Consider the following 13,818-nt stretch of genomic DNA (forward strand, 5'->3'; position numbering starts at 1 on the left):
ATGCCAGTGAAGTTGTGTGTTTAATCTCCTCAAGTCTCTGTGAACTTTTTAGGACTTCATTGGAAGAATAAACATCTTTCAGCATTGTGTGTTACTGTAGTGTGTTAATGTTTTCCAGTAAACAGCATGATTTAAAATAATTTGGGCTGGTCAGGAATACTTCACCAGTGAAGTCAATAGTTTTTTTCAGTTCTCTTAAAGCAAAGAAAATCCTAGGACTTTAATTATCCTGAATTTCCTTGCTTTTTTTCTTCTGTAGACCAGTAGCAAATATCTTTCTTCATAGCAACAATTTGCATCTTGTGAGATCTCATTTTTGTATGGCATTACTCCTCAGAGCTGTGAATATTCAGCAACTCAGCAAAATTAAGATTATTTTTCTATGTATTAGATTCCCAGACTGAACATGTATTTGTGTTAGGGCCATCCTTGCAACCTGACTGGTCCTGTGCCAGCTGTTCCCAGTGTGAGTCCCTAGCATGCCAAGAACCCCTTTTGGCTGCAGGGGGAGAACCTGTGATGGTACCATTTCCCCTGCACTGATGTCATCTCTCTGTGGGACCCATCTTCTCAGAGAACAGCTGGAGCCCAGATACAGGATCCCAAAAAGGAGAGTTAGGAGCCATCTCTGTCTAGAATGTACTAGCTATAAGAATTATAGGAACATTTACAAAAAAGAATTTCTTAGTCAATTTTTGGTTGAAAAAGAGGTACTTATTTTTGGATTTTTTTAAACTTTTCAAATGATCTTTTTAAAGGCTGAAATGGGAGTAATGTGGTCTGAACATTAGCAAACAATATATTGCAATTGTGCTGAAATCTTATTTGTAGTAGAAGACAATATGACTTTTTCTTTATTTGCAGTAGCATTTATAATGTTCTTTGTGCTCAAGGGATAGTAGTTCAGAAATGGCAGTAACTTGCATCTCGTGAGTGTTCTGGTTACAGCTGCAATGTATCTTTATTTGTCTCTGAAATCATGCTGTAATAAATATTCATCTCAGTAGCGTGAATGCAGCTATGTGTTTAAAAAGGTACATGGTTTCCATTGGGATGGTTATTCCATTTTGGGAAACTGTATCTGTACTAGATGTTGTGGTGGTATCATGATTTCAGTGCACCTACAGTCACGCAATTTTTATATTTAGGTGAGGTGTGTGTTAGAGACTGCAGGAGCTATGCCAGTTCCACAGGTCACAGAGCATCAGTAGAGACCTTAGCAATGTGTGGCTCAAATGATCCTTTCAAGTATGAATTACCTCACACTTACATTTTATTTCATCTGCTAAGGAGTGCCCAGTGCTGTCAGTCCTTTGGAGGGGGAATTCATCTTTTGTGGCCCCTGCAAAAAAGCCACACAACTGGCAGTGAGTTGCATCTCTCTCTTTCTGGCACTACCAGTGCTGGAGCATGCAGAAGTGAGCACTGTTATGCTATGGTTGTAGTCAAGTAGCCATGGTGATGATTTTTCAATATCACATAACTTGAGATGCATAGATGAGCTATGGTGCCTTTGGTTTTCCTTTCCAGGATGGGCTGAAATGTGGAATTGTGCAAATGCTCCAATTCAGCATGCAGCACTGGAATTAAATCCCAAGTCTGTTTTGAAAATGTGGGCCTTTGGCTTACACAGTACTTAATTGCACAGGCCTTTTCTTTCCTAAAGCTGAGGCTGCCAGAACCTCAGCAGGAAAACAGCACTGTGGGAGCTGGGAGGTGATTTCCTCTTGGTTAAAAACTTAACATATCTGCTATTTCTAAACAAGTAAGAGGGGTTTGAGTATCTTCAGTTAAGAACTGTAACTTCTTAGATACATATATATATGTAAAATATGGGGGTTTTTGATTGGCTGAAATGAAACAGGTAAAAATACCTTACAGATGTCTAGATTGCAAGGTTGCCACTGTACATTTTGCATAGAGTTACAGTAGAGCTGATGTTTAGTATGTTCTTAATGAAAATGTTGAAGGAAGAAATGTATTTTAAAATTTTACAACGGGGAAGCAGTATTATGAAATACTTAAAGAATTGAAGCTCAGATTTTCAACAAGAGCTATTTATCATAAATATTTTGATTTCAGTAAGAATTATGACATGTGAAGCACAGGTAGGAAAAAATCAAAACCAGAATGTTTGTTCATGATTTGTTGTTTGGATGTAAGGTTTTTTGTATGTAAATGACTGTAAGCTGAAAAGCTATGAAAATCATTGTCCTTGTATATGCTCTTTAGTTTGCATGGAAAAAAAAGCCTCTAATTAGTTCTTACTTACTATTACAACATTACTTCACTGAGCTACTGAAAAGGGAGAAAATTAAAGGAATAATCTAAACAAAATAAATCTTTGATATAGTACTGCTGAAAACAACACAAAATGATCATTTGTGTTCGAAAACACTATTCATAGAGGGCTTATGTTGCTTGAATAGTGGCAGAGAAATAGAACTTTCTAGACTGTATTTATTCTCTGTTGTCTCTGGTTCTTATGAGTACTTCAAAAGAATCATAGAAAAAAAAAACAAAGAAAAGAAATAAATCTACGATAAGCAAATATACAGCAACCAACCTGTAAACAAGTACCTAATGCCAAAAAGTCAAAAAGTGGAATCTTCTGGAAATTCTTGGAGGAATGAAGGAGTCATCATCAGAGAGAACTGCTCTGGTGGTGTGGACAAGTTCAGGTTTCTTGCCCCATTGGAGTGAAACCCTCAAACCCAAGTCTGCTGGAGTTTACACAGAGACACAAGACTTTATCCACCCACACCCTTTTTGGTTGTTTTGGGCCACAACAGATGATCCTTGTGACCTGACACCATAATTCCATGTTGGATTACATTAGCATGATTTCGCTGGCATTCTGACATCTCGCTTCCTGCAGTGGCAATAGCACCAGGGAGGCAGAAGAATTGGCATGAGCTGGGAGGCCTCCCGTGTGTTTCCAAGGGGTATAATTAGTTTTACAATTCCTCGAGTATACTGCCTGTATTTTTGATGTTTTCCTCTGTAGACCCTCTGAGTAGAAGAACAGAAATTGTAGATAAAGGACAGACAGAGCATTCAGATGTTTACATGTAATAAATTCAAGGCAACGAGTAATAGTATAGAACTCCTGCTGCTCTGTGATTACCCATGGATAGTGTGAGCACAAACATGAAAATGTTGGATCCCTTCATATTTTCCTGTTTTTCTTATAAGTTGACTGTGTAGAAAACAAGGGAGCTGAAATCTACATGTTGAGATGATAAAGTTATTATTCAGCTGTTTTTCAAGACACTGAATTGTAGAAAGGAGTTCACATTGTAATGTTGCATTGACAGCAGTGCTGATGTTTCAATCTGAAATCATAGAGTACATTCTGAATTTCCAATTTATTGATTATTAAGCTAAATGAAAGGATTATTTTTCCCAGTGGAACAAAGGAGAGTGTTACGAAGTAGTTGTAAATAAAAGGGGGGTTTTTGTCACCTTTTGTTTCTTGTGCAGCATTTCTGCAGTTCATGGTTATAAGAAAAGAAAAGTTGGAGAAAAAAACATTAAAACATTGTTTCTAGCTTTCTTGTTTTTGAGAGGACACTGTAGTCTGTACAGTGTACTTGCAGGCAGTGGACTTCTCTCATGGGATGAGTGGGTCTCATTGCCATCAACCTTCTTGGAGCTGTGAGTTTGTTTTCAAAGCAAATAGTTTTAATTGGGTGGTTTAGGGTGGTCTGAGCAGAGCTTAGCCTCTCCATGTTTTTTTTATAAATGTTTAAAAACATATTTAGAAGAACTGTAATCTCAAATACAAATCTTTAGAAAAGTGAAAAGTGAAAAGGCATTATAAAAGCTTTGTATGTATAGTATATATTTAGTGCAAGATCTTTGTGGATCTTTTTACCCCAGTTGTATGTAGGGAACAATGTTAAGTGAAAAATTAACAAGCTTTCATGTAAAAATTGTGTAATTCTGGAAGCTGAGGTATTTCCTGAAGTGTGAGTTAAATTGTTCTGAGGCAGATTTTCCTGAAGCCAGGAAATGCATGTCTTCCGGTGGAATTGTTTCCACAGGAGGTTTCTGCCTAACCTTGCAGGTGGAGAGGGATGCACAGCAATTGCTGGGTGAGAGCTGGGGCTGCTGGAGGCAGGGCATGGCTGACCAGGGAGGTGCCACTCAGCAAAAAGTCTAAAACTGACAATATACCCACAAAAGTTTCAGCCAGTCCAGGCTGAAGTGCAGAGAAGTGTTTGAATGTAGTATATGAAAAATGAAGTGAATCAGTTGAAAATAAATGCTTTGCACAGATTAATTCTACTTTTTCTGCTAGTCTTTTGTGATGGAGGGGAATGTAAATTGTTCTGTCATTAATTATGAATTCTAATTTTCTTTTTTGTTCTGATTCGCAGTGTGTGCTGTACTTGTGGGCCTTGAAAATCCTTTACCCCAAAACACTGTTTTTACTTCGTGGGAACCATGAATGTAGACATTTAACAGAGTATTTCACATTTAAGCAAGAATGTAAGTCTATCTTACCTTTCTTGTCTTAACTCCTTTTTCAGCAACTTAATTTGTTATTTTGCAAATATTTGATACTGGTTCACTGTTAGTAAATTTTCATGTACTTTTCATGTTAACAGCCATTAATTTTAAATGGTAGTCCCTGTTCCCTGAGGGGGCAGTCACTTCTCAGTGGTGTGGAATGGAAGGGCTTAGACCCCGACCCCCCCCACATCTGAGTGTGGGAGCATCCTGGGGCTGCTGTGGGTCCATCTGGATGTTCTCAGTGAGTGAGTACTGCTGCTGATGCTTCTTGCAGCAGCTGAGGGTTTGCTGCCCCATGCAGCAGCCTGGCAGGCAAAACCCTGCTGGCACACCAGCCCTGGCACCTGTGACAGGTTCCTGACTGCTCATTAAGGAGGACCTCATCTCACTGGGTCTCATCTTATGGAGCAGGAGAAAAATGCAATTAATTTTTATTTTGTTTATCCTTTAGGTATAGCATTTTCCCATTTATCCTGTGTGTAGGCTTAAATTTTTCAAGATGCTCTTTTGATATGAATTCCTTTCTGTGTTGCAAGAAAGGAGGCAGTGACACATAAAAGCTTATTAGATGTAGACCCTTACCTGCACAATGAAGCTTTTTTTTCCCTGTGACACTGTGAGATGAAGCTATTGCCATAAGTCTGTGTTTTCTTTTTACACTGGGGATAAAGGAAATGTTAATTGGCTTGAAGGCTTCATGGTTTACCGATTTTAATATGCATATTGGTAAATTAACATTTCAGCTTCATTATACCACCTCGTTCATTTCATAATGGCATTTCTGTAGATAATTAATAATAAGGGACTGGACTAAAGTTCTGACTATTTCATAGAGAGTATATTGAGTGATAATGATGATAACCATTCAGCAGATGTTTTAAAGCTTGCTCTACAGACTTCATAGTGAATAGAAATGGCAGACTGTAATGGTATATTCAGTGGTTTATTTACAGTTTTTCAGAGAACATATGAAAAAAAATTATTCATTTCACCTCAGAACGGGAAGAATTTTTCCAGCAGTGGATTCCTGAGGATATTTTTTATATTAAGCAAAAGTTTGGGTACAGTCCTCAATACCAGATAGAATAGTGAGAGGAAAAAGTTTGAGATATTAAGCACAATCATTTTTCCTCTTAAATATTGATGGCACGTTCTGTTACCATCTTAATTTTTAAAAGGTAAAATCAAATATTCAGAACGTGTATATGATGCCTGCATGGATGCCTTCGACTGCCTTCCCTTGGCTGCTCTGATGAACCAACAATTCCTGTGTGTACATGGTGGCTTGTCTCCGGAGATCAACACCTTAGATGACATCAGAAAAGTAAGTCTTTGAGGTATTACCTTTCAGCACAATGTAAGTGCCATCTGACAACTCCTTGTGTCTTGTTAAGTGTTCTGTGCTTTCTTGGAGAAGATACAAAGGAGCTCTAGAAGAACTTCACAATATACAAAGATGTAGCAAAAGAGGCTCACATGATTGCCATGAATATAGTTCGTATTTTTTTAAATAGTCAAGAGCTTCATTCTCAATAGGTCCTACCTTATTTTTAATAGTTCAGCATTTGAATGTCCATTACATGGTCTAATTGAGGCTTAATAAGTTCATGCTTGTTGTACCCTTATGTTCTGAAAAGTTTCTCAGAAATCTCATAGAAGTTCAGAAAACAATGTGAAACAGCTTCTTCACATAATCCAGTGTTATTGCATGTTATCAAGGATTAATTTTTTATTCACATGTTTTGTGGGAGAGATCTCAGTTGACAGATATTTCTAAGAGATATTTAAATCATTCATTCTTAGTGTTCTCAGAAAAAAAAATACTTCTTTTTTGCTCTTTGAGACTTGCAAACATGGATATCTATTTTTGAGCTTTCAAGTTAGTAAAAGGTAATTTATAGGTTAATTTGTAGTCTACTAAGAAATGAATATAGTTAAAAAAAAACCAAAAAACAAATTGAGCCAGTAATTACATGTTTTGGTTTAAAAGTAATTAGCTTAAGGTATTAACTGCACTTTAAAAAATTACTGAATGCAAAGTTTTGTTTCTGAGGTAAAGGTTCACCATCTCAGTAAACAAAAATACTCTGTGTAAAAATTAGCTGGCTCTGCAACAGCATAATGGCAGAGTAAAGTTGTTTAGCTCTCAAATTCTAGATTAGGTTCATTAACACCTTCCTTTCCTCCTGCCCAACCCAGCAGGTTTATTTATCTTTGGCAATCAGCAGAAATTGGGTTTGCATATTTATGAATTTTTGTTTAATTTAAATGAATTGTAATTACATAAGCATTAATTGGAGGGGGCTGAACTAATAAGTGTAAACATGCTGTGAATATGTCAAGATGAGAAGGCAAAGGTAAAATTGTGGAGGTCTCTTATTAAAATTTGAGTGTTGAAAACTTAAAAAACCAATTCGTACTCTTTGATTTTTTTTTTTTTAGGGGACAAGGTATCTACTAGCTACTGAATCATTGCTTGATCTTTCTGGTCAAAATAGAGAATATTTCAGATGGCAAGCCTTATTCATACACTATCTTAACAGAGCTGTAGTTATATGAAAGAATTATTGAGATAACACTTGATGTTTTTATATTAAAGAGTTCTTGCAGGAGAATACTGATTTTTATTTCACTATTTTGCTATGCTTCATCTTATTTGCATTATGATTCTATGTAATTTGAAATTTTAAATACCCATAGGAAGACCAAAAAGAGAAGGTTTTAGCTTCTTAATTAGGGTTAAGGTTTCAGGAGCAACAGGAATGTCATGCCAAGGTGCTGTAATGCAGAGATATTGTCTTGATATTTAGATACAATTTTTTGTGAAAATGTACATAAATCTAAATGGGAACTTGCTTTGAAATAACTACTATATTTTCTTGAGATGCCCCCCTTACATAAATTGAATGTTCTAAGGTTTGAAAAATCATTAAATACAGAAATATTATATTCTCCCTTGTCCACTGCAATGCTTGCAAAAAACAGTAGAAAGGCAAAAAAATGCAAACAAAAATTTCTGTAGAATGTGAATCCACTGTATCTCTTAATTTTCAGTTCTGTCTGTTCCTTCTATCCCCATCAATGTTTGCAAGGAATGTTTTGATGGTTCTCAAACTCCATTGCTTTAACGCTGAAGAATGGATTGCTATGAGTCTCTTGTTCGCCTGTTCATGGACTGAAAAATAGTAATTTTTCTTCAATGTTTCTGTGATACATAGTTGAAAGAAGTTAGTATTTCTTTGTCTCCTATTTTTCTTAGTTAGATCGATTCAAGGAACCACCTGCATATGGACCTATGTGTGACATCCTGTGGTCAGACCCATTGGAGGACTTTGGAAATGAGAAGACTCAGGAACACTTTACTCACAACACAGTCAGGGGGTGCTCGTACTTCTACAGGTGATTATTGCTACTTTGAATAGATTTCTGGTGGTGAACTGGTTCTGGTTTTGCAGTATGTTTGCTTGAATTTTGTGGCACTACTTAAGTAATTAGGCCTTTTTTTCCACAGGCTAGCCTTATTTTCAGAAAAGTTCATGCTTGCTTTATTTGAATCTCTTCTGTTATGCCACACTTGGAAACTCTAAATCACTTAATTTTATTCACCAAAACCTGTGTAGTTTGCCTCTGTTCTTGTAAGTTAGAGAATGAATGTCTCACTTTTTAAAAGGGGTACGTAACTGCATTTCTAGTGTGAAAGTTAAAACTTAATTTCTAGTGAAAGATGGCAGCACTGGAAAACTGAATACCTATGGTTCTGCAGGGTAAATAAAAATTGTGATTTCCCCCACAGAGATACTTTTTTTCCTCTCAGCTTGATCAAACTTTTTCTTTTGTTTGTAAGTAATTATTCTTAAGAAATTCAGTATTTGAAGAGTCTTTGTTAAATGGCACTTAGTAATATCTGAAATGCAGACAAGTGCCTGTAATATTCTTGCAGAAACCTATATATACCTTGCTCTGACAGCGTAGGCATTTTAAGGAATCTGAGCTTTTTTCTTTTTTATTATGGTAGTTAAGAACAACATACAAGGACACCAGAGTAGCAAAACTAGCAGGGGAGGAGGTTAAATGGCAAAATGAGCAATGTATTCAGTGAAATATTAATTTAAAAATCCATTTTTGTTGAGGAGAAATGTGAAGATGTTATTCAAATGTTAAGAGGTTGTTGAACTTTTTGAAGTGAAGCAGTTCTGCTTCAGCCTATGCTAGATACACACAAATCTAAGTTTTCTCAGCAAACTCAGCAGAAGGAAGGAATCCAGCTCTTTCACTTGCCTTAGGAAACCTCACCTCTTACACTGACTGTAGCTGTTTAGTAACATTACAAAAGTAATTCAGTGGCATCCACCAGCAACCACAGAGATGCTGGAATCAACCTCCTTGTTGGTGACATTATCAGGAAGGTGGCAGATGGTTTGATGTTCAAGCAATGAGATTTCTGGCTCCCTTCTCGGAGCGCGGTTGCTGCCGCGCGGGGCCAGCGAAGAGCGGAGCAGTTGGCTCCCGGCTCCAGCGGGCAAGTCCGGCAGCCACGCTCGGGTCTGTGACATCTGGGAGCTGCTCAGTGCAGAAATGGGCTACGACTGAGGAGTGAATTCACTGCTTATCCTCTCAGCAGCAGCTAATGCTGGAGCATATCTGAGACTCCCAGGCACTACACACACAGGGAATAATGGTGATTTCCCCTCATGAATGGTCTGGCAGGCATGGCTTGTGCTTATATACAGAACTGCTTATGTACTGGAAAAGTTCTAGATTTTAGCTTGGGTTTTTTTTTTTCACAGGTCTACTCCACACAGTTGCCATAAAATTTCCTCAATATGTATATCAGTTTCCTCTAGTATCAGACCTAGTCTGTGTCCTGACGCATATTCAGAAAAGTGCATTTTCAGGAGAAGAGGAACTGTTCAGGAGATAGCTAATTATCAGGTCATGTGAGGGACATATAATTGCTTGATGATTCAGTCAGAAGGCTAGCTTGGAATCACATTATCTGAGTTTATATAAAGGCAAGCATTCCTTTTAAAAGAAGTACCTAGTTGCCTTGGAAGATGACTAATTGCTTGCCTAATAAGAATACCTGATATGAAAGGTATCCATCAGTGTGGAATGTCTAATTTTCCTTGCCTTTTCTAGTTACCTCCTGAGTAAAGGAACAAATTTCCCTCAACATGCAGCTTGGCTTGTAAAGGAAGGACTGAATTACTCAGTCCTCCTTCAAGAATGCCTCTTAATAGAATGACTGTGTTTATTCTTCACTGAGTAAAATTTCTTAAGTTCTTCAGTTATTTCCAGAATGAGAAGTTAAAAGATAGCAATGAGAATTTTGAATGAAGGTCAGGAAGATTTCAGTCATGCCTGCGAATCAGTAAAAGAATTTCTAGCTGATTAAGGTCTCCTAATCAATTGCAGTAAATATCTGTAATAAATAACTTTTATTTATCAGAGATGTTCTTTATAATGACCAGTTGCAAGCCACTTTGCTCTGACTTAAAGTTATTTCCTAATACAAAAATGCTGTAAGGAAAGTAACAGTAATGTGGCTTTCTAACTGGGCATGCACCATGTTAACTGGACCTTCCATCTCAGAAGGGCAAGAAATACTCTGCATTCAGCCAAAACCTATTTGTGAGATGTTGGGCCATTTCTATGAGAAAGTATAAAGACTGTAGCTTACAGTAGTCTGACAAGCTTCTCACTGCATTTCTTACATGATCACTCTCATACAGCCTACTGAATTTCAAACTGATCCAGTATTCAAGAAACCTCCCTTTATGTAAGGAGTTCTTGAAACAGCTTTGGCTAATTGTAAAATGTTGGCTGTTGGAACCATAGGCACAACCTGTCACTTAGAGATGTAAAGAATAGTCTGATTTTTCAGAAGTGCTCAGAGTCAACACTTAGTGCACACCTTTAGCATCTAGCAGCATTTTGTGCTGTGGATTGCCAATATAACACAATGCCAAAGGGAAACGTTAACTGTAGAATATAAGGAATTATTTAAATTATATTAAAGTTTCTGTACCTTAAAGAGAACAAAAAATTATAGGGATGGAATTTCATTTTCCCTATCTGAAGTTTAAATTGCATGTCCTTTGTAGTCATGGTCATGTTTGATGCAATTTTGTGAAAAAGTAGAAATAATTAATGGAATGCTGGTGGTTTAAATTCTTATTTTATCATGAGTTAAGCTTTTCTTTCATCCATACCCAAAATAATGTTGTGTTCAGAGTATATTATAAACAAGAGGGAAGTAGTTTGTCCCAGAGTGATATTAGACCCATAGGCACACAATTTTTTAGCTGATCCAGCCAGTAAAGAAGTTTTCCTGTTTACCAGATTCTTTTGTTCTTACCTTGAATTTTTCTAGCAAATATTTATTTGCACTTAGCAATTGGTACTGATCTTGCCAATGACCCTTTGCACTTCTTTCATAAGCTAGTGATAACTCAGGCAATTTTGTAAGAAACAGGTTGGACCCCAGAAGAACTTCTTCACTGAAGGGGTGGTCAGGCATTGGAATGACTGTCCAGGGAGGTGGTGGAGTTGCTTTCCCTGGAGGTGTTCAAGAAACATTTTCTGGCCTTGGGTAGCAGTGAAATGATTCAACCTGCAGATACTCTGGGGTAGAGTAATAATTTTGACTCCAGAAGCACAAGATTTCAGTGGTGCACTTGACATGCAAGTTAAGTTTGTCAGGATGCAAAGATTAAAGAAATATCTGCTGAAAGCCTTTGAAGACTGTAGTGTGTTTCAGCTCAGGGTGGGAACCACAGTTGTAGGAATTTTATTTTTTTTTTTTTTTAGTAATAGCATTTTAAACCACTTCTTTTGCCCATGTTTCTACTCTTCTTTCTCCCAGACCAGAAGCTTTTTCTGCCCTCACGTTGTCTGCCCAGACGTACTGGTAGAATTGCTTGTGTGCTCCATCAGGCATGGGAAAGCATCCAGTTTTGAAAGAACGACTGCAAAAAAATATGTGTTTATTTGTTCTAATGCAGTTCCCTGTTCCACTTCCCAGTGCAGCTCCGCAGACAGGACAGCTAAGAGCAAGCAAAAGCGGGTGGAAAGAGATGTTCTGAGAGTTGCTGAGGACAGCACAGCAACAAAGCATTTGCCTTTGGAGACTCAAGTGCAAGGCCAATGGATTTTGCAGAAAACCTATTTTATATGTGCATGTAATGTTACAGAAGTTTTGGACTAAATTTGAATGTTCTCTTTTGAAAGAAGTGCTTATGCCTGTCTTTTAATGGCATGATGAGGGACTTGAAAAAAATTATGTTAATTCCATCTATTTTTTCCAGTTGGTGGAAAAACAATTTGAAAACATTTGCCATTTTGGTTCATGTTAGCAAAGTATTACTTCTCTTTCCAAACTGCCAGAAGTAATCAGGTATCTTGCAAAAGAGACAGAACTAGTAAAGTATGCATGAGGCATGTTAATGAAAGAAGATGCCCAAGTAGGGAATATCACAGTCACGTACTCCACAGGGAATAACATCTCTCTAGCTGAGCAGAGGGGTGTTTTGTTTTCTCTGTGAGTCACCGCTCCTCCGTGATTCAGCATGACACATGAAGGCAGGAGGCTGGGTCTCTCTGGAAAAGCCTGTTGCGTGGGGGATTTCTGTTTGTTTGTTTTCCCTCTTGGCCAACTGCTTTATTTCTGGCTCATCTGAGTTACAGTCTGGGCTCTGCAAAGCAGGGCAAGGAGGAGAGTGTTTCTGGAAGGGTAGTGCTCTGAAAAACTAGTAGGGAATTTGAGTGCAAGTCAGTCATTTTAATAGAAAAGCTTAGAAAAAAGATTTCCAAGTAGAAGTCATTTCTGTAAATGTTTGTTTCTGATGACTTCTGCCATAATGTCTGTTTTGTTGGCTCTTTGTAGGACTTATTTTTACCTGCTTTTTAGGACTTGTATTTTTATGTTAAGGAATATTGTTTAATCTAAAGCAAACAGATACTAAGGAAATGCTGGATAGCATGTGTAATAGCTGCAAATGATGCAGCTACTCCCCAGCCTCTGCTTCAACAAGTAGCGCAAGAAAAATGCCAGAAAGTTGCTTTGCCTTTTTCAAAATAAAATATCCAGGTAGACTGCTCATGGGTTGTGGTGGTCTGGGCAATAGGGCAGCTGGCATGTTGAAGGTCCCATGCTAGTCACTTGTAAGAAAAGAAGGCAGGCAGATTCTTTTTTTATAAATTTGCATGGAGCACTCTGTGACACCTCTGCCTTTATAGGTGTGGGCCCTGTAGAATCAACCAAATTCTGCTAGCAGAACTTCTGTTTTCCACAAATTCATGAAGAACAAGATAATTAAGCAATAAAAAACCCCACTATTTTTGTACTCGAAATGGAAAAAAGAACTTATCATGTCTATTTAGGAGTGTTTTTTACCACTTCATTATATCTTCTTTAAAAGCAGTACTTAATACTGGATGAAAAGAATACTATGGACAAAAAAATGTAATAGCCTAGACGTTTTGAACAGCTGCACTGATAATGAACATAATCAAACTGTCTATCAGATTTTCATGCTAGACCCCAGTTTTCAGAAGTTAATGTAAAAATTTCTAACCAAAATGTACCATAAGTGTGCATTTAGTCACAATTAATTATGAAAAGAAATGTATGCAAATCAGTTCTCATTTGCCAGTGGTTTGAATGGCAGCCTGTCAGCATTTGAGATTATTGCAGTTGCCAAAACGTTACCCCACGTAATTTGGGAACTGAAATTGTTTTATAATGGCAATCTTTTTAGACAATTCCAAATACCAGACCTGCATCTGAGAATACATGCTAGGTGGCTCAAGTCCAGAAACAGCAGTATAGCATTCCACTGGGTTTGTAGCTTCTAGCTGCAAATGACATTTCAGCTTCAAAATACTCAGGAAGGTTTGGAAGCAAGTAGTATAATTTCTCTTGGATAAACTAAAGGAAGATGATGTATCAGATTGGGGGACCAGGATATGTAAGTTTTCATCTTTTTCATGCATGAAATTAGAAACTGATGGGGTTGTTAATTGAGTGCAAGTGGGCTCTTAAGGTGGTCCATGAGATCATGCCTGGGACAGCAGTTTTTTGTATAATGTATAGTTGAGGTTTTGTTGTTGTTTTTTTTTTTTTTTTTTTTTCCATCTTGCTCAGTAGGTTTAGCACAGATGTATTCAGTGAGCACATTTTTGGGGTTTCAAAAGTCACAGGCTTTTAAGTTGCCAAGGGGAAAGATACTTTGTTTATCAAGGAGATAAAGTTCAGGAAGATAAACATCTCCAATTTGAAGATTGATTTGCCTTTCTTCT

At 37.4% G+C, this 13,818-nt stretch overlaps 1 protein-coding gene across 2 annotated transcripts in view; it reads left to right on the forward strand.

The window, feature by feature from the left end:
- The window catches only part of PPP3CA (protein phosphatase 3 catalytic subunit alpha), a 170,172-nt gene that overhangs the window by 124,114 nt on the left and 32,240 nt on the right, over positions 1-13,818 (forward strand). For both annotated transcript variants that reach the window (XM_021531440.3, XM_021531441.3), the window contains exons 4-6: positions 4,383-4,494; positions 5,697-5,842; positions 7,778-7,917. In XM_021531440.3, the coding sequence (XP_021387115.1) occupies positions 4,383-4,494; positions 5,697-5,842; positions 7,778-7,917 (398 nt within the window). The remainder of the gene's footprint in view (positions 1-4,382; positions 4,495-5,696; positions 5,843-7,777; positions 7,918-13,818) is intronic.

Source organism: Lonchura striata, chromosome 4, assembly GCF_046129695.1.
Source record: "Lonchura striata isolate bLonStr1 chromosome 4, bLonStr1.mat, whole genome shotgun sequence".
NCBI classification, from domain to species: domain Eukaryota; kingdom Metazoa; phylum Chordata; class Aves; order Passeriformes; family Estrildidae; genus Lonchura; species Lonchura striata.